Below are 24,113 nucleotides of genomic sequence, written 5' to 3' on the forward strand. Positions count from 1 at the left end.
AAAAAAAAAAAAAAAAAAAAAGAATAGATTGCCATGAGAGAGAAGAGCAAGTGTCCTGTGCTCAGGGCCTCTCCAGATGTATGTGCCTGAGAGAGCCATCTGCTCCTTTACTTCAGCCCTCCTTTCCTAAGACTGAACACACTGTCATGATTTCCTGGACAATATTTTCTATTTTCAATCCCTCAATTTGTAGAAGTTATTTTCTTCAGAAAGCACATTTTTTTTTCATTTGAATTGATTTCATACATAACCTATTGCTTCCTTGATAGCATCAGGGTGCACAGAAGAGTCATGGCATGGTTACAGTTCTCAGTTACAGAGGTTTGTAAAAGCGTGTTAGTCGTGTGCGGTAGATGATCTTAAAACCGGGACAGTTCCTATAAGAAGAGGGAGGGGGAGAAAGAGCTACCTCTGGTGTGTTTAATTTATCATGGTATAGCTCACTCCTGGCGAGACAACTCCTAAGGAAAAGATGGATCCTGTCTAGATGCTAAACAGCCACTGACTAATTTATCGTCATGGACTCAGTTTTAACATAGATAATATTATGTTTCTTATTAGTGGTATATGGATTTAATGATTTTTCAGTTTTCTATAAGGCGATGTGTGTAACTTAAATCTCTGTAGATATGGGTAGTAATTGCTGTGCTGAAAGAAAAAAAAAGACTATTTCAATAACAAAGTTACAGATATACCCTGGTATCCTATTTCCCTTAGGTGAAAATTTTTATTTTGAGACAATTTTGCCACATAGAACAAAACGAAAGGCTGATGTAGATCGAAAAGAAACTCTTTACTTGTCCAATATGAATGGATTTGCAATAGTTTAATGATCTCTTGGGTTTTTAAAACTATCCATAGAATATAGCTTCTCAGAAAATCTTTTAAAGAGTATAGTAGTCAGGCATGGTTGTGCATACCTATAACCCCAGCAGTAAGGAGACCAAAGCAGGAGAATTGGGAATTCAGTGTCTTGCCCAGTATACATAGTGAATTCAAGGCCACCCTGAGTTGTAGAGTGAAACCTTGTCTCTCTAGGAGAAAAAACCATAATAACAATAATAACAACAATAGAGAGTATTTTAATGAAAATTTCCTATTCTGTCTTTGTCCATTATTACTGCTATAAGCAAAAGTCCGAGACACCGTAACATTAAAAAGGCAGAAATTTATTGTTTCTGAAGTCTTAGAGGCTGAGAAATCAAAAGTTAAGTTATTCAGATATTTGATGTCTGGTGAGGCAGTGGTTATTTCTAAGATGCGCTTTGAACTTTGCACCCTTCAAGAAGAATAAACACTGTATTCTCTTTAGGAGAGATGCCATGCCAGTAGTTGCCTTGAGTGTTATAGTCCATTCATGAAGTCAAAGTCCTCATGACGTAAGGACCGTTTTGGAGATTCACTTTTTTTGTTCCTGTTTATGGTACAATTTTGTTACTTTTTACTATTACAGTAATATCTGTGAAATAAGATCAGGGTAACTTTGAACTGAGGATCTTCATAACCTCTGTCTCCAAAGCACTGGACTCTTAAGCCTATGGTACCACATCTGCTTGCCCCTCTCACTGGTTACGTGTAGGAAGCAAAGCTCCCTGGCTGTAAGAGTTTCCTTTTCTTGTAAACCTAATGACCTGAAAAAGACCAGAATTTGCTTAGAAACTTTGCTTGGATTTTATGTGTAAAGTTGGGTCTGATACATTGCTTTCACATGGCTTCCAGCAGAGTTACAGTGACAATGCCAATCAAATCATTGAATCAGGAATGCAAATGCCATGTTTATTTGGTAACACTGAGGAGTAGATGACACATTCAAATTAATCCTTTGATTAATCCTATTCTTAATCTATCTTTAAAATTAAAGACTTTTGATTATTTGTGTGAGTGTTTGTTTGAGTGTATGTTTGTACGAGTGTGTGTGTTGGGTGTATGAGTTTGTGCAAGTTTGTATGTGAGTGTGTGTGTGAGTGATTGTGTTATTGTGTGTGTGATGTGTCTGGATATGGATGTATGCATTTGAGTTTGTGTAAGTGTGTGTGTGAATCTGTGTTTGAGTGTGTGTGTATGTCTGAGTGATTATGCAAGTGTGTAAGTATGTGTGTGGTGTATGTGTGAGTATGTGTTTGATTGTGTGATGTGTATGAATATGTGTGTGGGTGCATGAGTGTATTGTGAGTTTGTATTGTGTGTGTGAGAGTTTGTATGGGTCTGTGTGTGAGTGCATGAGTGAATGTGTGTGTGTGATGTATGTGTGTGCCTTTGTTAGTGAGTGTGTATGAGTGTGTGTGAGTTTATGTGTGTGTGTGAGAGAGAATGTGTGGTTTTGTGTGTGTGTGTGTGTGTGTGTTTGTGTGTGTATGTTTGAGTGCTGTGCATGCCACCACGTACATGCTGAAGTCAGAGAAAACTCTTCTGTTCTTGCTTCTCATTCTGTGTGATCCAGGGATTGAACTCAGGTGCACAGGCTTACATACCTTTATTTATTGAGCCAGCAGACCGGTTCTTCTAATTTTATGCATGTCGATAAGCATTAAAATAAAGACTTGACAACTCTTTTGAAAATATTGAACTTAACTGGTGCCACCCATTTTTTCCCAGTAATTTCTTTCCCTTGATTCAGTACATCAGAGTATCTCTAAAGTCACACCAAGATAACACTTTACAGATCTAAGCAGCAGCAATAATTCAGCTGTCACAGACTGGTAAAAGAGAAGAAAATGCAATGACATCAGCTTTCAGTGTTAATAGTATAGAGATAGAAAGTGTTTATATTCTAAAAAATAAAATTGAGAAAAATGTTATGGTTTACAAATGTTAAATGTCCAAAATTGTTCTAGAAATTCATTTGGGCTTTTAAAAGCTCCACAGTCATCTGGATATGCAACTATATACTAAAGGGAACCATTTTAAATTTAAGTCTTTAGTTCTTTCTAGCATCCATACCCTGCCCTATGTAATATGAACATATATATGTATATATATATATGTGTGTGTGTGTGTGTGTGTGTGTGTATGTGTGTATGTATGTGTGTGTGTATGTGTGTATGTGTGTGTGTGTGTGTGTGTGTATGTGTGTGGTGTGTGTATGTGTGTAGTATGTGTATATACATATAATATATACTGGTAGTGTGTATTATTCAATGCCCTGATGTGCACTTCACATTCAAAACTTTACTGAGGATTGAATTACTTGTACTTATCTAATAATTATGAAAAATATTATTAGGTTGGAAAATAAAGAATAAGATGTAATTACAAAAGTTGTTAATGCTTTTCTCTTTGAAGATTGAGAAGATGATATGTTGAAGCAAAGTCAGTAATGACAGAGGAACTGATTTTCATGAAATTGTAAACATTAAAACAAAAAGTCTAATAGATTATTTGACACTTAATGGGCTGTCAAACACTTCCACATGTGAAATCACATATACAGTTGCAATGCAAGATCCTATGACATGCCTAAAGCAGCCTTTGTTATCATTCATCAGTGAGTCTCCTGCTTAGCCATTCCTTCTTCTCTGTTGGTACTGAAGAAAGTAATGTCTTATTTTAGGAATGGCTTCTGGCAACCACACAGGACTGTATGGCTTTGTGTTACAACCCTATTCCTATGTTTTTTTTTTTTTTTTTTGCTTTGCTTTATTTTTTCCATATTTTTAATCCATGATTTTTAAAACCTATGAACTGAAGCTACTTAGATAGATGCTGCCATGAAGTAGTATTGTTTTGCTGTCATTTGCTTGCTTGTTTAGTTAGGGTTCTATTTTTCTTTGAAGGCATAATGCTTTATTGGCACCAGAGGCACTTGAGATCAGACTTTATGAAGTCCTCATTGTTTTTGACTCTCTTGTGAACCTCTGACACTCATTGCCACTTCTTGACTCAAGGGACAACCACTTCTTGGGCATTAAGTTCCTCTTGCCTCTGAGTAATGGGTGTTTCTTCCAAACCTCCCGCTTTAACAGGGCCCTCGGGGTAACAGGTGACTCCTGCTGCCTTTGTAGTCAGTGGGCTTCAAGTTAAGTGTGGGAGACTTGCACGGCATTGGTGAGCTCTCCTTTGCAGAAAACATATTTGATTAGGCTTACATTTCCTAATCTTTTAAGAGCATGAGTCTAGTGAAACAACATACCCCCATCTGTCTCTAATCAGAACATTGATTTCATAAAAAAATATTGAAATAAAATGTGAAACTTCAAATGAAATATAAAAGGTAAATTGACCTTTTAATACTAAGCTTATCTTTAATCCTCTATCAAAGCATCTTGGACCTACTTTTAAAGGTAACGTCTAGATTGAGAAGAGTTTAAATTCAAACCTGTCTTTTTGGTAGATCTATTCTAATTTTTTTTCAGGACTATGGTTTTGGCAATCATGTAATAGATTTAAATCTGATTGAATCTGACCTTTCTTAGTAACTGGCAGTTAAGATGTGCTTTTAAAAAATGACTTTTCCTGTTGCTGGCTCTCTAACATGGTTATTCAGCCAAATAAAATCCATAAAATTAAATTAGCTTTGTTCTATACAGCTAATCTACTAAATTGATTGAGAAGCAAAAAGGTTAAAAAGCACTTTAAAAAAAATCATCATATGATGATGTTAACCTGACATAGAAAATTCATCCTATTATACTTATAGTCTATGTTTTTTGCTTACAAAGATATATTCTCATTAATCTATTTTTCTCTAATCAGAATATCATTGGTTAATATGGCACCAATATTCTTTGTTAATCTTAGTCTTAAAGTTTTGTATATTTTAATTTGTATGTAGTTCCCTTAACATCTCAAAAACAATTATGGAGTAAATATATACAATAAATTGGCATATTTTGAATATGATAGAAGTAAAATATACATTTCTTATTTCTGTTTTCAAATAATTCCTTCATGTGATAAATAGTGACACATTTCATGGCAGACTCAATAAACCATCTATTTCCTTTTGTGTTTGACTTTATTTCTAGAGTGACTCTTAAATATTTGAGGGAGCAGGCAAAGCATTTTAAATGGCTCCCTGTTGATGTGCAAGACTGCTCCCTACTGGCAAAGAGGCACAAACCTCAAAAAAAAGTTCATTTTAAATAATCCTTGAAAATAAGGACAGACCTCTCAAACTTATCCACACTTTTATATAGTGCTTATTGTGAATATAATGGGATGAAGGAATCACTGAGAGAAAATGGTAACAAAGTGAACTCACTGAGGTATATGCTGCTTTAACCCATTGGTAGTTATAAATATTTGATAAATATTAATCAAATGTGACATACTATAATTTAATCTTTAAAAATGCCATAAAACAAATTTTTGTACACTAGCAGACTTAACAGACATTTTTATACTTTCAATTTCAATAGACTATAGACTACAAAATGCTTATTTGTTTATGTACATCTGTCTAGATCGTAAGTTTTCTAGTACATTGAACTGAGAGATGCTTTTCTTTATTATTTTTTTTTTTCAGCTTTTTCAAGACAGGGTTTCTCTGTGTAGCCTTGGCTATCCTGGAACTCACTCTGTAGATCAGGCTGGCCTCGAACTCAGAAATTCGCCTGCCTCTGCCTCCCAAGTGCTGGGATTAAAGGCGTGCGCCACCACTGCCCGGCGAGAGATGCTTTTCATTCTGTGTAGAGTTACATCTACAGTTGTTCTGTATTTGTTGAAGTCATTTTGAAGCATTAAAAAAAAAAAGAGGTGGTATAGGTTGTAAATTATACACTGTGTTGCCATACAGACCAAGAATGTACCAAACATCATTATTGTAGGTAAGGAAATTGCAAAAGATTGACACTTACGTTGCTGCCAGCAGCATCCTGAACGGCCTTGCTAACTCTATTTCTTTCACATTGTTAGTGACCTCACATTCTAATTTCTTTGCTATTTTTTTTCTGAAATTTCTGCACAAAAGTCCTTTTGTAATAGTAGTATCTTTTAAGAAAACAACAACTCCTTGTGAATCCAAGGTCCTTGCAGTTTTCATCCTAAAGCCCTTGTGACCGCATTAGTCTCCTAGTGTCAGTCTCTTCTCTCCCTTCCTCAATCCCTCCCTCCCTCCCCCTCTCTCTGTTTCTCTCTGTCTCTGTCTCTGTCTCTCTCTCTCTGTCTGTCTGTCTGTCTGTCTCTCTCTCTCTCTCTCTCTCACACACACACACACACACACACACACACACACACACAACTAGGACAGTTTCTTCTAAGCTCCAAGTTTGTACACATAATTATTGGAGTCCTCATCATTTTAAAAGGCATTCTTAATGTAACTATAATTGATATATTGGTATAATTGATATAATTGGTATCTAATTCACCATTCCTTGTCTTCTTACAACATCTTCCAAATTTTCCTCTTCTGCTCTCATGTTGGCTCTGGCTTCTGTGTAGTATTTTTATGAGTCTTTCCTTTATCTCTGGTGTATGGATGTTGAGCTACCTGTACATTCTTAATCCACAGAAAGCGGGACTTGTAACGACGGACATGTAACTAATTTTGAGAATACAGTCTTTTTTCTCCTGTTCTCTGTTTCTAGAGCTCCATGTGGCTTGATCTTGGGTTTCCTGGCACAGTGCTTTTCCCATTCTCAAAAATTATGTGAAAGAGATACTGAATTCAAGGGGCTGGGTTACCATCCAGTTTCTTTTGTCTTTTTTTTTTTTTATCCACAGTTTCTGAGTCACTAAAATTTGTATTTATAACAATTTTTCCTAATTTTATACCACTATAAAATTAGGCTAATACTACTAGTCTACTGAACAAATTTTGGTCTCAACTTCCCAAGGCAAGTTTTCTAATTGTTCTGTTTTTAGTATCTAACCTTGATAGTTTTCTGTTCCCTTTGATTGATGTTCCTTTCCTTAGATATCTGCTAAATAATATCTTTTCTGGCTAGCTTACATTTCACCTTGTCAGTGAATTCTTCTCCATTGTGTAAATGTAGTACATTGTCTGTATCTATTCCTCTGCTCAGTGACATCTGGGTTCTCTCCAGCTTCTGGCTATTATAAATAAGGCTGCTAAGAACATAGTGGAGCATGTGTCCTTATTACATGTTGGAGCATCTTCTGGGTATACGACTAGGAGTAATATAGCTGGGTCCCCAGGTAGTACTATGTCCAATTTTCTAAGGAACTACCAGACTGAGTTCCAGAGAGGTTGTACCAGTTTGCAATCCCACCAGCAATGGAGGAGGGTTCCTCTTTCTTCACATCCTTGTCAGCATCTTCTGTCACCTGAGTTTTTCATCTTAGCCATTCTAACTGCTGTGAAGTGGAATCTCAGGGTTGTTTTGATTTGGGTTTCCCTGATGACTAAGGATGTTGAACTTTTCTTTAGGTGCTTATTGGCCATTAGAGATTCCTCAGTTGAGAATTCTCTGTTTAGCTCTGTACCCCAGTTTTTTACATGGTTATTTGATTCTCTGGAGTCTAACTTTTGAGTTCTTTGTATATATTGGATATTAGCCCTCTATCAGATGTATGCTTTGTAAAGATCTTTTCCCAATCTGTTGGTTGCCATTTTGTTCTACTGACAATGTCTTTTGCCTTACAGAAGCTTTGCAATTTTATGAGGTTCCATTTGTCGATTCTTGATCTTAGAGCATAAGCCATTGGTGTTCTGTTCAGGAACATTTCCCCTGTGCCCACGTGTTTGAGGCCTTTCCCCACTTTCTCTTCTAATAGATTCAGTGTATCTGGTTTTATATGGAGGTCTTTGATCTACATGGACTTGAGCTTTATACAGGGAGAATAGAGTGGATCAATTTGTATTCTTCTACATGTTGACAACCAGTTGAACTGGCACCATTTGTTGAAAATGTTATCTTTTTTCCACTGGATGGCTTTAGTTTTTCAAGTTTGTGGTTTTTTTTATTATGAATAAAATACATTGACCTTAAGGTTTGTCTTAGTTAACTATTTTTCTATTAGTGTAAAAAGAGGAATACAACTTATATAAAAAAAAAAGAATTTAGCTGGATTGCTGATAGTTTCATAAGGTAAATCCATAGCCATGATGGCAGGAGCACAGCAGCAGGCAGAGAGTATGGCATTGATACTGAAGTAGTAGTTCTGTTTTTACACCTTGAGATAATGGCTAAGATGAAGCCAAAAGAGTCCTTTCTCCTTCTGCTTTTGTAAGTGTGTGGATGCTCTTAGCCTACTGCATGGTACTGCTTGAATCCAACTGAGCTTTCCCATCTCTGTTCACCCTCTTTGACCTCAGGGGTACAAACGGAGGTATGCCTTCCTCACTCCAAGGTGAATGTATACTGAATTAGCAGTCAATATTAGCCACTGGTTCACTTGAGTTAATGTCAGAGTCTTCCCAGTGGAATGTAGTAAATAGGGATACAACAGTCAAGTATAAGACGACCTCAGGCAAAGCCCCGGGCTCAGCTATAGGAATGTTCTGTACACTCCATTCTCCCAGGGCGGAGCTTGTACTCGCCCTTAACCAAAGAAACTGACCTGGTGTTTGTTTTTAACCTTTGTACTGAATGAAGTGTAAATTGTTGTGCATTACATGAGGGGCAGAGTGGTTTGGGCAGTGGAGAAGAGTCTTTGAAATATTTAAATCTCTCAGAGCTGGCAAGGGGATGGTATTCTCCAGAGAGAGGGCTCTCATGATGCTGAGAAGCAACCAAGTCTGAAGAAGCTAGCGAACAGAATGGGTCTGCTCACCTACAAATAAACAAGAAATGGCTTTTATCATATTTATAAAGCACATTGCTATTTTTTAATCTATTTCAGTTATTCTTTAAGATGATTTTGCAATGAGTGAAGAACAATATTAATATTGTTTTTCAGAAAATTCAGATAAAGACCAAGGCTGATGGATTTTCCAGTATATCCACAATCTAAGTCTAGAGCTCATTCTAGCACTTTACATTTTGTTTGAGTTTCACCAATACTTTATATAGAACACCGGATGCACATAAGTGGCATGTATTTAATTTAGGGATTACAGCTTTTGAAATTTGTAAATTAAGAGGAAATGTGAGAAGTAAACCCTTTCAGTTATAAAATCAACATTTTGTGTATATATTTGAATGTATTAGAACATGTATGTGCCTCTGTGTATATGTACATGTGGATAAGTGTATATGGATACATATATGTGTATATGTGTATATAAATAAATGTATGTGCCTACATGTATGTGTATGTGTGTATTTTATAAATATATATATATATACATAAATGTGTGTATTTGTGTATTGTATGTGAGTATGTATGTGTGTGTGTGTGTGTGTGTGTGTGTGTGTGTGTGTGTGTGTACTTGCTCTACTTTGTAACCTGTGCTGGTCTTGAACTCACTATGTAATCTGATTCCCTGCCTCGATCTTTATAGTGCAAGGATTGCAGGTACAGGGCAGTATGATAGTATCTAAGTGTATTTCTTAATCATGCAAGATAAAATTTGAAGTTAGTAGTAAGGTCCACATTAAGATGTACTTTTGTTCAGTTCCATTAGTTTACTTTAAGGTAAAGCCCATGAAAAGTGGTGTTAAAATGGTCTTGGAGTATTGATACATATGGATTTATTATGGATGTTCTGGAGTTTGTCCATATTTTTCCCATATGGACATATTTGTATATAATATTTATGACTCCTGTCATTTCTGTCAAAGTATGACTATTACTCTATAAAATTATTATCAGTTATTGTCACGGTCTGGCATTGACACAGTATGCCCTCCTAGCTCAAGTTTTGTTTGCATATAAAAATTCTTTTTTTCTCGCTCTTCTTGCTAGTAGCATGTTAGTGATGCATTTGTCAATGGCTTTGAAATATTCAGAGGAAGGTGAGAAAAAGAGTCAACTGTATGGATTAATTCTGATTTAAAAAAATAAAAATCCTCGTTGTTGTTAAATCTTTTGTTTTTGAACCCTTTATCCTATACATGATCTGACATGGTACTTTCTTGGTTTAAAGGTTTAGTGGCACTCTTAAACCATCTTTGAAGCTCTAATATGTATAAATTTCTGGCTCTGCTGCAAACCTAGAAATATTACTTGGACCTAATCAAAGCATGCATTTGTATATCCTTGGATTTTAAACTTTCATTAGTGCGCATCAGTCTGATTGTATTTTAGCCCTGAGAAAAGGAGTAATGATAGCATGAAGCCAGTATGATTAGCAAGATAGTGACACAGAATTAGCATTTACTAACTTTTAACTGTTGAAACTGGGTTTATCTCTTTGAAATAATTTATCTCAATGAAATAATATCAGTTTTCATTCCTGTAAGAATCTTCAAGTAAAAAACATAGGTAAGATGTGTTTAAAAAAACAACTTGAAAAATAGGAATTGCAAATGGTCAAATAATGCATTTTCATGTGGTGTATACAAATTGAGCAACAATTGCTCTCCTTAATTAAGATTTAGGTTTGAATTTTTGCCTAAATTTCTCATACACAGATGGTTCAATGATGGTTTTAGTAAAGTCTGTGTCTCATGGATGCTCATGTTCAGTTTCTTGGCAGTACTGAAGTGGAGCAGCCAAAGGGAACAGAAGTTGTGAGAGATGCTGTCAGGAAGCTGAAGGTAAGCGCTCTTCAGATAAGTGGCTAGTGTAATGATCCCGTGTCCTCAACAGATGGGCAGAAGCTAATACATACATAACTATTTAAATTTCTCCTTAAAATAAAAGGGAACTTAATTCTCTTTAAATTACAACTAAATAAATACCACCTGTTCAGGGAGACATTTCTAATTATAAACATGTTTATGCAATTATTTTTCTGTACATGCTATATTTTTTTATAGTATAATTTCCTACAATTTGCTACAAAAGGCTTTTAATGTAGAACTCAGTCGATGTTTTATAGTCAGTAATCTGCCTTTCCATGTCCTGGACAATATGTCTTCCATGCTTTAAATCAAAACAAGTAGGAATATTATATAAATCTCTAACAATTAAGATATCATATGTACCAAATACAGTTAGTGTTCATTCCAAAGCAGAATTTCTCTTTTTTTTTTTTTCATTTTTTTTGTTTTTGTTATTTTTTGGTTTTTCCAGACAGGGTTTCTCTGTGTAGCCCTGGCTGTCCTGGAATTCACTCTGTAGACTAGGCTGGCCTCGAACTCAGAAATCCACCTGCCTCTGCCTCCCAAGTGCTGGGATTAAAGGCATGCACCACCACTGCCCAGCGCAGGATTTCTTTTAGTGCTGCTATATATTAAGGATGCCGTAATGGGCCTTTAGGGGAGCTTCTGTGACTAAGAGAGCAGAAGAAAATGTTGAATAAACACTCCAAATATTCATGAGTAATGTATTTCTGGAGTTAAATGTGTGCAACCCCAAAAACTCATGTTTGAGAAATTTCCTGAGAAGCGCTTTTGCCATAACATGCTTATGTAATAGCTCAGCCCTCGACAGTCAGCCTCATTGAGATTTTACAGCTAGGATGTCTCCTTCAAGAGAATGGCCATCTTCATGATGTCAGAGGTCTACAGACTTCTATCTTATTTACAGTTAGCTTTTCTTCCCTGTGGCTGCTGTCATAATTTAGTGGATGTGGCACAACCTTGCTCTAATTTTGATCTCCAGATCGTATGCTTATTCCACAGGAATATTAGGCATTTTACCTAATATTTACCCAAATCAGAAAGTACCTTAAAAGAACAATTATACTGGCAATATTTCTTTATATCTTGGGAGTTCTTCACTCACCATGTCATACCTGAAACCAACTTAAATGGCTTCTAAAACTATAGTGTACATATGTATTATATGACATTTCTGTATAATTTCATACTTAGAAATGAACTATTATTGTGGAATGTAGTGGAAAACAGTAAAATTTTAAATGTGCTCTTAGTGGGCAGTAGGTTTTATTAAATGTATATCTTTCACAATTACTATGCATTTAACAAATAAATATTTTGGCTGAAAAAAATTGTTTCTCAGGAAAGTATATGTATATAGGAGGAGAGAATCTTCTACTAGTAAACATGTGTAAGACAATGGTTTCTTTGTAAATTTGTTGTAATATTTCTTTTATGTTGTGTGGGAGGTCAGAAGTTATGGTACAAACTATCAATATTTACACTTATTTTAATTTTGCTGTCATATAAATGTGACCAGATGGTGGCGCTGTGGCTCCACTAGAAGTGCAAAGTACCAGTTGTTCATTACCTCATTTTTATTTTCTGCTTATTTTTCTCAAACCCATATATCTTGACTCGTTTTGCACATATATTGTAGAGTTGTACTCAGATTTTTCTCATGTAATTAAAAATGTTATTTACATTTATTCTCCTTTCATGGTCTTTCCAAGTTTGCATTTTAAAAGTATTGGCTTTTTTGACTTGGGATAATACTTAGTGGGAGAGGGTGGGTTGGTGAGCAGGGGAAGGGGAGAGGGAATAGGGTTTTTTTTTCCAGAGGGGAAACTAGAAAAGGGGGATATAATTTTAAATGTAAATAAAGAAAATATCTAATAAAAATAAATTAAAAAAAAAGAAATGTAAACATAATGCAGAGTGATGAAAAATCTTAATGAATTTTCAATAATGCTATTTTCTTCCCTCCGTACCTCATGGCATCTGCTTGAGTTTTAACAAAATGTTTCTAAAGATTTGGAAGTTGACGATTTGTGACTGTAGAGAATTCAAAGTTTGTAAACTTTAATGTAATAATTTGTGCAAGAATTTAGATGTTTCCGTATTGTGTTTGCTAAAACAACATTCCTTTTTCTGTTTCTTACTTATGCTTAAGCTGATATTTAAGAAAATAATAAGTATCTAAAAGTGTGACACTCTAAAACTCAGCACTACTATCATAACAAATTTTGTTTTCAAGAAGGGCTCTGTTTCAGTACATTCCGTAGAAACACCAGGACTCAGTTTGTGTGCACAGTTTGTTGTGCCTCTGTATGAATACACACTGCAACACTGACATTACCTCACCAGCCTCCCTCAGACATAAGCAGGATCAATAATTTCTGGCCCCAGTTTGAAAGGCCCTGGTAATAGAAGCTCATTTTATACACACAAAGCTGCTTCAACGTGATGTGACATAGCCTTCAGAAGACACTGTCAAGACAAGTTAGTCAGCCGGGGTCTTCGTCGTCGTATTTCACTCTGTGCACCACATTTCTGCTTTTCTTTTACTTTTTCTCCAACTGACCAAGTATTTAGAACTTAGTTATATACAAGCATCGTGATTATTAGGAATGATTTCGCAACTAAGTAGGAGAAACCCAAAGTAGTGCCAAATGCTTTGCGGATTATATAACAGGATACATACGTGATCCTAAAGATCCCACCAGGACACTCTCACAGCTGACAAACACCAGCAAAGGATCCAGCAAAGTGGCTGGATACAAGATCAATTTTTTTAAAAAAAATCAATAGTTCTCCTGTATACAAATGCCAAACAGACTGAGGAACAAATCACAAAAAATAATACCTTTCACAATAGCCTCAAGTAATAGAAAATATCTTGTGGTAGCTCTAACCATGAAAATGAAAGACCTGTACTATAAAAACTTAAAGTCTTTGAAGAATTTGAAGAAGGTATCAGAAGATGGAAAGATTCCCCATGCTCATGGATCAGTGGGATTGACATAGTAAAACTGGCGATCTTACCAGAGCAATCTACAAATTCAATCCAATTCCCATCAAAATTCCAACACAATTTTTTTCTCATTGCAGTTCTTTTCATATTTTTGGGTTTTTTAATTTATTTATTTTTATGCTCCAGATTTTATTCCCCTCTTGGTCCACTCTCTGACTGTTCCACATCCCATACCTCCTCTCCACCTCCTGTCTTCATGAGGATGTCCCCACCCCCACCCCACCAGACCTCTAAACTCCCTGTGGCCTCCAGTCTCTTTTGGATTAGATACAATTTCTCTGACTAAACCCAGACCCAGCAGTCCTCTGCTGTATATGCCAACACAGTTCTTTAGAGACCTGAAAAAGACAATTTTCTACTTCATATGAAAAAACAAATAGAATGGAAGAAACAAAAATAGGGTGGCTAAAAAAATCCTGAACAATAAAAGAACTACTGTATGTATTACTATTGGTAATTTCAAGGTGCACTGCACAGCTATACTAATAAAACTACATATTATTGTCACGAAAATAGACACATTCATCAATGGAATTTAATTGAAGTACCAGATATGAATACACATATTTGTAGACACCTTATTTTTATAATAAAGCTAGAATTACACACTGGGAAAAAAGACATCATCTTCAGCAAGTAATACTGGTCTAAATTGGTGTCTGTATATAGAAGAATGCAAATAGGTTTATATTTATTACGCCGCACAAAATTCAGGTCCGAGTGGGTCAAACACCTCAACATAAAATCTGGTACACTGAACTTGATTCAAGAGAAAGTGCAGAATAGCTTGGAATGCATTGGTACAAGAGAAGACTTTATGAACAGAAAACTGATAGCTCAGGCGTTAAGATCCACAATTAATAAACGTGACCCACTGAAACCAAAAAACTTCTGTAAAGCAAAGGACACCATCAGTAAGATAGCGCGGCCGTCTACAGAATGGGAAAGATTACTTACCAGCTCCACATCTCATAGAGATAGTAACAAACAAACAAAAACCAAATATTCCAATTAAAAATGAGGCATAGATCTAAACAGAGAATTATCAATAGTAGAATTTCAAGTGGCTAAGAAAAATTTAAGCAAGTGTTCAACATCCTTAGCCATCAGAGAATTGCAAATCAAAACAATTCTTAGATTTCATCCTACATCTATCAGAATGGCCAAGATCTATAACACAAATGACAGCTCATGTTATCCAGGATGTGGGGACAGGGGGATACTTTTCCATTGCTGGTAGGAGTGCAAGCTAGTACATATGGAAGTCAATATGGCTGTTTCACAGAATTTTGGAATTGATCTACCTCAAGATCCAGCTATGCCCATATGCACAAAGGATGTTTCATCCTACTATAAGGATATTACAGCTTTATTTCTAATAGGCAGAAACTGGAAACAACCTAGATGTCCCTCAACAGAAATTAGATTCAAAACAAAACAAAACTGTGGTACATTCATACAATGGAGCTGTTATTTTTATAAATAAAAATAACTCAGCTGTTAAAAATATGACACCATGAAACTTACAGGCAAATGGATAGAACTAGAAAACAAAAATCATCCTAACTGAGGTATCCCTGACCCAAAAAGGCAAATATGATATATATTCATTAATTAAATTAAATAATTAAATAAAATTAAATAAATATTGAATTAAAATAAAGATTACATAATAAATTTTAAATAAATGATAAATAAATAAGATAAATCAAATTAAATAAATGATAACTAACCCAAAGAGGAAGGGGTCTAGAGGTGAAACAGGGTTCTCCCTGGGATGCGGAAATAGAATAGACTAGTGGCAGGTGGGCACAGGTGCAGGGAATCAAGTGACAAGGAACAGCCAATGGGTAGAGGGAGAGATTATGGATAGAAAAGCTGGAATTGGGAGATATTTGGGGAGTGGTCTGAAAACCTACTACAGTGAAAGGAAATTTCCTAGAATCTATAAATGTGATCTTAATGAGGACTCCCAGGAATAGAGGATATGGAGTCTCAGCTGAGTATCTCTTGTAGCCAGGCCAGACTGACCTGCATTTAATTGAATTGTTAGCCAAGGGGTTAACATGGAAATCCCCAATCAGCCTGTTTGGTTTGCTGTTGCTAAGACAAAGGGTTACTCTCTACAAATGGACAGCAGAATCTCATTGTTGAGTACAACACCCACACTCCTTATTGAACTTGGAAATGTCAAACTAGTACCTATGTGGAGTTTCTCTATCTGTGTACTCTCTTTTGTACAGGAAGGTACTCTGCAAGCTATGGAAAGAGAAACCCTGTCACAATACCTTTGTCCTACAATCTGCTACATGTAAAATACATGTCACTAGGACAATGGTGACATAGAACTTATGGGAGTAGCCAACCAATGCCTGATTTGTCTTAAAGTCCTCTTAATGAGAAGGAACCCATACTTAATGCTGGTTGAGTGATCAAGAACCAGAGACTAGATAGCCCTGACACCGAGGGTAAAACCAAACACTACTGTTCTTTAAAAAATTCAATAAGATGATTCTTAATGGTACATAGATCAGTGCCTTATACAGTCATCATCCAGCAGCAGAAGGGAATAGATGCTGAGACCCACAACAGATGCAGAAAGAGAGTCTAAGTTTGACGGTCTCCATCAAATTTCTTCCCTCAGAGTTCAGGGTATCCTTTAGAAGAGGAAGCAGAAAAACTTTGATAGCTAGAGGCGATAGAGGACAGCAGGAGAAAAAGGCCTTCTGAGTTAAGTAAGGTTCGTATGAGCTCACAGAGACTGAAGCAGCAAGCAGAGGGCCCACAGGGGTAAAGACCAGGTCTTCTGCATGTATACTATAGATTTGACCTTAGAATGTCTCTGGGACCCTGACTTTGACTATGCGTGGATCTTTGACTCTTGTGCCTGTTCTTGGGACTCTTTTCCTCCTATTGGGTTGGCTATGTCCAATTTCAAGGTAATTTTTGCTTCATCTTACTAACTTTTATTTTGTCATGCTTGGTTGTTATTTCTTCTAAGCTTGTTCTTCTCTGAGAGACAAAAAAAAAAAAGGGAGTGGAGAGGGGGTGGTGAGGAATTGGGAAGAGTAGAGGAAGCAGAAACTATAATCAAAATATACTGTATGAGAAAAATTCTATTTTCAATGAAAGAAAATATACATATATACATATAAACACAAAATGCAAAGCATTGCCAACTAATAGAACCAAAGTAATAAATTATCTTTTCCTACTAACATATATTCCATTAATAATGGAATTAGATTTTACTTTTCAAACTATCCTTTATGAGATATTTGGAAATTGTGGAATGGTAGCATCAAAATTCAATGGTCCTTAAAATTTCATTACAAGCTCTATGTAGCAGTGACATATGTTTAACTGACTTCATAATTTCAAGTAACAATTCACTCTCACATCATTTATGGGTACAAAGGCTGGTTTTTTGATGCTAATGTATAGATTGTTTATGTTTTACATCTTTAGGACCTTTCCATTGGATTGAATTATTTCATTCAAGTGTCAGTAACAGATTATTTTATCTTCATAGATCTATCAAGGAAAGAATTTGGAATGAAAATTGGATGGAGTTTCCAAATAAGACTGTCCAAGTATTTACATTAAAGAATGTACTATAGCTAAGGAGAAGTGAGCATCAGTTTGTGCACTGTCTCCCAGCACTCCTGAATCAGAACTATTTCTGAACACAGTTAGTAAGTCCTTAAGTAGCCAGGCAATGGTGACTCATGCCTTCATCACAGCACTCAGGAGGCTGAAGCAGGCAGATCTCTGTGTTCAAGGCTGGCCTAGTCTACAGAGTGAGGTTCCGGACAGCCAGAGTTATTCAGGAAAAAAACCCTGTCTTGAAAAAAAAGAGAGAGGAAAGAGAAGAGGGGAGAGAGAGAGAAAGAGAGAGAGAGAGAGAGAGAGAGAGAGAGAGAGAGAGAGAGAGAGAGAGAGAGAGAGAGAGAGAGAGAGAGACAGACAGACAGAGAGAGAGAGAGAGAGAGAGAGAGAGGTCCACAAGTAAGAATATCAAGGAGAGTTGATATGGGAGCATGAAAGAAAGATTTTTCCATCTTGACCTTTAGAAGAAAAGCACAGAAACAGTAATTATCAAACTATTGAAGATATATAAATTGAGAGAGTCTAATAGTAGATAAAAGATTTTTGAAACACACATTTTGGACAATCATGTCACAAGACTGATGGTAGCCTTGATATATATGAAACACAAATGGAGAACATTTTTTAATGTAGAAATGTGATGTAAAAGGAAGAGGTCCTGAGTGCATGGGTGCAAGGATAGCTTCCAGGCTGCTTGTGGTGATCCGGTTTCCTGACTGCTGGTGCATAAGAGTGTTAGGGGAAATGGAGTTTGCGTTGGGTGAAAACTCAAGGTTGCTTTGGCACTGTTTAATTCTTCTCTCGTCTGCTCATCCTCCCTTTCTTGGAACACTCCTTTCTCCAGGGTGTTCTCTCTTCCTGCTCCCTTCCTCCCTCCTCCCCGCTCCTGTCCCCTTTCTCCAGGGGTGTTTGCTCTCTTCTTCCTCCCTTCTTCCCTCCTCCCCCCGCCCCTCCCCGCTCCTGTCCCCTGCACCCCACTCAGTGTAACATCAGCTTTCTTTCCTTTCTTCATTTCTTCAATTCTTTTTTTTTTTTCTAAATGGATAAGTTTAAACTGGCTGTCTTGTAGCAAATATTAGCTGTGTTTTTATACAATCCAGGCTTACACAATTCTTGTCAGAGGTCACAGGGAATTGCTGTTTCCAGATGGTAAAAAGGCCTTGGAAGCCACTGTGCTTTTATTTTTGTGGAAAACAGACTATGGTGAAGCCACCAGCACAGGTTGGCTTTTCTCAGGTGGCCTTCTGTAGACGAAGAGCAGCTGATGGTCTTGTTAAGCCTTCGAGAAATAAACCTCACAGTTGCTTAATTATGCTAAGGCAAAAAGAAAGTGTGATTTGAAAAGAACATTGGTACGCTTTCTGTGAGGAAGAGCTGAAACAATTTTTGTTGCATGTAAACAAAACACACTTCTTAAGACATAAAAATATTTGGCACACATTAGATGTCATGTGCTCACTCTAAGCCTTCTATAGACAAAAGAAAAAAGTATAGCTAAGCAGATTATGTTCATAGGCATGCAGAAAAGAGCAGTCTGAAAAATGATGCCACCCAAACAGGAATAAAACAAATGGCACCAGCTAGAACTCAAAGGCAGACACGTCAAGGCACTCCTGTAGACATTAATTACATTCCTCTCTGTGGTACTGCAAAGGCATGAAATAAGACTTTGAACACTCTGCCTCAGACCAACCATACCATGCATGCTCACATCTGCCCTAAATTAGAGGGACTTACACAATGCAAAAAAAAAAAATAGGACACACAAGAGCCTTGGAGTCGCGCCCGACCTCACATCTGATCCATTTGAATCAAGTTCAGAGGACTTTCCGTATGCTGAAAATGAGTTAAAGGAGCCTTGAGACAGGGGCAAGAAATCCTAGTACTTTATAAGTTTCCTTCTTTTTCTTCTCTTAAAAAGACATATGGAGGAAAGGAACAAAGAAAGAAAACAGGGAGTGTAGAGGGGTTGCCAGACAGAAACCTGACCCAGTGAACTGTGGATTCAGGAGGGAAGGAGCTTAAAAAGAAAACAGGGCGTGTAGAGGGGTTGCATGCAGATTGGACCCAGGTGAAACCGTGGACCCAGGTAAGCAACAATTAAACTAAAAGGGATTACAAAATATTGCCCTGGACAAACTTATTCTAAGAGCACATATATGTTGTATCATGCGCATAGGCAAACATTTGTATGTATTTTTAATGTTAAAAGTTTAGAATCATATCCTTAAATTTCCCCCCCCCCCTAATTCTGGTAATGTTAGGGAGACATAGGGAGGAACTTCCTCTGTCCGAAAGCAGAACCTATCTAATTTCCTTTTAAAGTTACATAGATCCTAACTCAAATGTGCATACATATGTGCTCTAAATGAGGGGAAAGACAGGACAACACAGCTATGAAGGCAGGAGAAACCCTTATGCCTTCCTGGAGAATGCTCTAGTTGCAGTTCTAGACCACGTTGTTACTTCTGCTGGACTCCTGTGGAAATGGCCCAGGCTCTGAGCTTTGATTTAGATATATGTTTATCTATGTCATTTCTGTTGGTTTGCCTGATACAACAGTACATAACTAGGTAAGTATTGGGTTGTGGCAACATTGCGTGTTCAACAGTAGGTAATCAGCAAATTCTGAGAATATATTAAAATAAAGTTATCTCAGAAGGAATTAATCTCTACCTATTGCTTTCCTTACTTGCTGGTATGCATTTAGCCTTTTAAATTTCATTTCAAGAAATGCATGAAAAATCAAGTTATGTATCTTTTTTTTTTAAAGCATTGAATTTCAGCAAGGCATGGTGCCTCATACCTGCAATCATAGAACTTGAGGGGCTAAGACAGTGGATTGTCATATATTTGTGCCTAGCCTGGAGTTATATAATGATTTCTAGGCTAGCATGAAATGCAAAAGAGCTTGTCTTAAAGAAGAAAGCCAAGATGTCCTTCAACAGAGGAATGGACGCAGAAAATGTGGTATATTTACACAATGGAGTACTACTCAACTATTAAAAACAATAACTTCATGAAATTCTTAGACAAATGGATGGAAGTAGAAAATATCATTCTGAGTGAGGTAACCCAGTCACAAAAGAACACACATGGTATGCAGTTACTGATAAGTGGATATTAGCTCAAAATCTTGGAATACCCAAGATACAATTCACAGACCACATGAAGTTCAAGAAGAAGGAAGATCAAAGTGTGGATGCTTTTTTCCTCCTTAGAAAGGGGGAACAAATACAGAGACAAAGTGTGAAGCAGAGAGTAAAGGAATGGCCATCCAGAGACTGCCCCACCTGGGGATCCATCCCATATACAGTCACCAAACCCAGACATTATTGTGGATGCCAAGAAATGCTTGCTGACAGATGCCTGATACAGCTGTCCCCTGAGAGGTTCTGCCAGAGCCTGACAAATACAGAGGCAGATGCTCACAGCCAACCATTGGACTGAGCACTGAGACCACAATGGAGGAGCTAGAGAAAGGATTGAAGGAGCTGAAGGGATTTGCAACCCCATTGAAAGAACAACAAAATCAACCAACCAGACATCCCATACCCCAGAGCTCCTAGGGACTAAACCACCACCCAAAAAGTATATACATAGAGGGATCCATGGCTCCAGCGGCATATCTAGCAGAAGATGGCCTTGTAGGGCATCAATGGATGGAGAGGCCCTTGGTCCTGTGAAGGCTTGATGCCCCATTACAGGGGAATGCCAGGATGGGGAGGCAGGAGTGTGGATGGGTTGGTGGGTAAGGGAACACCCTCATGGAGGCAGGAGGAGGAGGGATATGGTAGGCAGTTTGGGAAGAGGGACCTGGAAAGGGGATAACATTTGAAATGTAAATAAAGAAAATATCCAATAAAAAAATAAAAAATTACTAGCACCCACAAAAAAATAGTAAAGAAAGAAAGGAAGAAAGAAAAGCCAAGCAAATGAACAAAAACCCAAGGAAAAATGAAAAACAAGTTTCTAAAAGTGAATCTGAATTATGATAGCAAATGGAGAGGGTTACTGAGCAAAATTATTTTATGAAATGCTTTGTAATGGGCAGTGCCTGAATTAATGAATGTCTGTTATGAACACAAACTTCAAATCTACATTTACGTTAATTTACCACAGAAATGGAACTATAACTTTGTGGGCTTCTTTGTCTTTTGTAGTTTGCAAGACACATCAAAAAATCTGAAGGCCAGAAGATTCCTAAAGTTGAATTGCAAATATCAATTTATGGAGTAAAAATTCTCGAACCCAAAACAAAGGTAAGGCTTGTTTTTGAGAGTCGTGTTGTTTTACTCTTGAACCAGTTACAATTACATCTGTTCTCGCTGACATTAAATTTTATTACTAACTTAAAATGGTTGGTTCTTGGTGATTTATTTAAATATGTGCAAGAATTTGGGGAAAGGGCACACACAGCCTTTGGAATCTTGAACTTATCTATTCTGCAGCCTGCGTCCCACACCTAATAACATATAAAGTATATTCAGTAGCACTAGCACCCATATTTAGAAATTTCTTTTTGTTATTATTAAATTTACTTATTTATTCAATTTACGACCCAATATCAGCCCTTCCTCTCTTCCCGGTACCTCCTCACACAAGTCCTTCCCCTTTTCCGCCTTATCCTTTTCTTTTGAGAAGGAGAAGCCCCTTTCTGGGTGTTATACCCCTTCCTGGTGCCACCTGCTGGGACTAGGCATATCCTATCCCACTAAGGGCAAACAAGGCTGTCCATTTAGCAGTGTGGATCCACAGGCAGCTAAGTAGCATGCTCAGGGACAATCCTTGCTCCAGATGTTGGGGAACCTGCATGAAGACCAAGCTGCTTATCTGACACATGTGGGCAGGGGCCTAGGTCTAACCTGTGCTCAGTCTTTGGTTGGTGATTCCGTCTCTTGGAGCCCCTAAGAGTTCATATTAGTTGACTCTGTTGGTCTTCCTGTGGAGTCCCTGTCCTCTTCAGGTCCCTCAATCTTTCTCCCAACTCTTCTGTAAGACTCCCGAAGCTTCATCTAATGTTCGGGTGTGAGTCTCTGCAATCTTTCCTTTGGCTGCTGGGTGGAGCCCCTCAGAGGACAGTTCTGCAAGGCTCCTGTCTACAAGAACAATGGAGTATCATTAATAGTGTCAGAGACTGGTTCTTGCCTATGGCCTGGGTCTCAATTTGGGACAGACATTGGTTGGCTATCCCCTCAGTTTCTGTTCTATCTTTAATCTTGCACATCTTGTAGGCAGGACACATTTTGGGTCTAAGGCTTTGTGGATGGGTTGTTGCCATTATCCTCCCACTGGGGTTCCTGCCTGGCTACAGGAAGTGACCACTTCAGGATCCATATCCTCCACTACAAGTAATCTCGGCTAGAGAGACCCCCAAATACCCTCTTGGGCCCCTCCCCATCCAAGATCTCTGGTTTGTCCTAGAGATTGCCCCCCCCCAGTTGATCTCCCTTCTCTCTCCCTTGCTCTCCCTACGTATGGTCTCCGACTTGCTCCTCTCCCCATTCCCTCCTCCCTCCAGCTCCCTCCTTCTAACAACCTTGAGATTTCTATTCACTTTATGTGAAAGATGTATATGTTATGATTTGCTGGGCATGAAAGAAGACAAAAGTCGTGCAATGTATTAAAGTGTCATTTTCTATAGCTGATATAACGAAATGACGAAGGCTGGGTAACTTAAACAATAGTAATTCACTTCCTTCGAAGTTGTGAGCCTAGAATCCCAGCATCAATATCCACGTATCCACAAGCTCAATTCTTTCTGTGGCCTCTCTCTTATCTCAGATGGTTGGCTGATATATCTTACCATGTATACTGCACTTCATATTCTTTGCCTGTCTAGGTTTTCCTTGTTTGTTTTGTTTTTAATAAGGGCATGAGATTTAACTTAGAATCACACAATGCCTTTATTTAAACTGAATTAGCTATATAATTGCCTTCTCTCCAAATAAAATCAAACCTTAAGACAAATACTTTTATATATTAATTATATAAAATATATATTTATATAATTATATTTTATATTACATATAAAATAATTTATATATAAATAATACATATCACATATAAATATTAACAGTCTATGTTTCTATATAATTACATATTAATACATATTAATTATATACAATAATGGGTTTCATTATAACATTGTCATACATGTATACAGTGTATTTTGGTTGTAGTTACTCCAATTTTTTTTCTTGGTTCCTTCTTACTCCCAATGGTCCCTTCCTTTGCCTAATCAGACCTCCTTCTACTTCCATCTTTCTTTTTCCTGAAATATGTTAATATTATTACTTACAGAAACTGGATGGAAGGATATTCACTTTATCATTTGTTGTCCACCTGAAGATATGATCTTTCCCTTCACCATAGACTCTCCACTGCTCACAAGATTTGGGTTAGGACCAATCTTGTGCAGGTATTCACGGCTGCTTGGAGTTCAGCCTGCAAAAGGCATGTCACCCAGAGCCTCAGTATCCCACAGTTCTCTACCCCTTCCTGCAGAATTCCTACATCCTTTTTGCTCCATCTTCTGTAAGGCTCCCTGAGTCCTCAAGGGAAAAATATAAGTGTATAATTACAAATGAGCACTCAACAGTTACTGTTCCTCATAATTTTACTATAGAAGTGAAAACAGTGTTATATAGTATCATATAGCTATATAAGTCCATATAGCTACCACTGCACTGCGGAAAAAAAAAGAAGCTTTTGTGGCTCAAACTGACAGCACTAATCTATAAGCAAAACATAGCTATTTAGGAGGTAATTTAATGACACGTGTCCATTTAGCAAACAGCAGCAGTAATTTCCTTGTTAGGACTTATGACTTCTACAGCTATGGGCTTTGACCAGGTTTACAACACTAGAAAGGAATTGCCTGCTGTTGTATATATTCCAAATCCAATCAGAAAATGTCT

The 24,113-nt window shown here is 37.2% G+C and overlaps 1 protein-coding gene across 2 annotated transcripts in view; it reads left to right on the forward strand.

Annotated features, from left to right (window-relative positions):
• The window catches only part of Gulp1 (GULP PTB domain containing engulfment adaptor 1), a 256,656-nt gene that overhangs the window by 187,964 nt on the left and 44,579 nt on the right, over nucleotides 1-24,113 (forward strand). For both annotated transcript variants that reach the window (XM_031367384.1, XM_031367385.1), the window contains 2 exons: nucleotides 10,473-10,544; nucleotides 21,357-21,455. In XM_031367384.1, coding sequence (XP_031223244.1) covers nucleotides 10,473-10,544; nucleotides 21,357-21,455 — 171 coding nt within the window. The remainder of the gene's footprint in view (nucleotides 1-10,472; nucleotides 10,545-21,356; nucleotides 21,456-24,113) is intronic.

The sequence above is a fragment of the Mastomys coucha genome, unplaced genomic scaffold (genome assembly GCF_008632895.1).
Source record: "Mastomys coucha isolate ucsf_1 unplaced genomic scaffold, UCSF_Mcou_1 pScaffold14, whole genome shotgun sequence".
Classification (NCBI taxonomy): domain Eukaryota; kingdom Metazoa; phylum Chordata; class Mammalia; order Rodentia; family Muridae; genus Mastomys; species Mastomys coucha.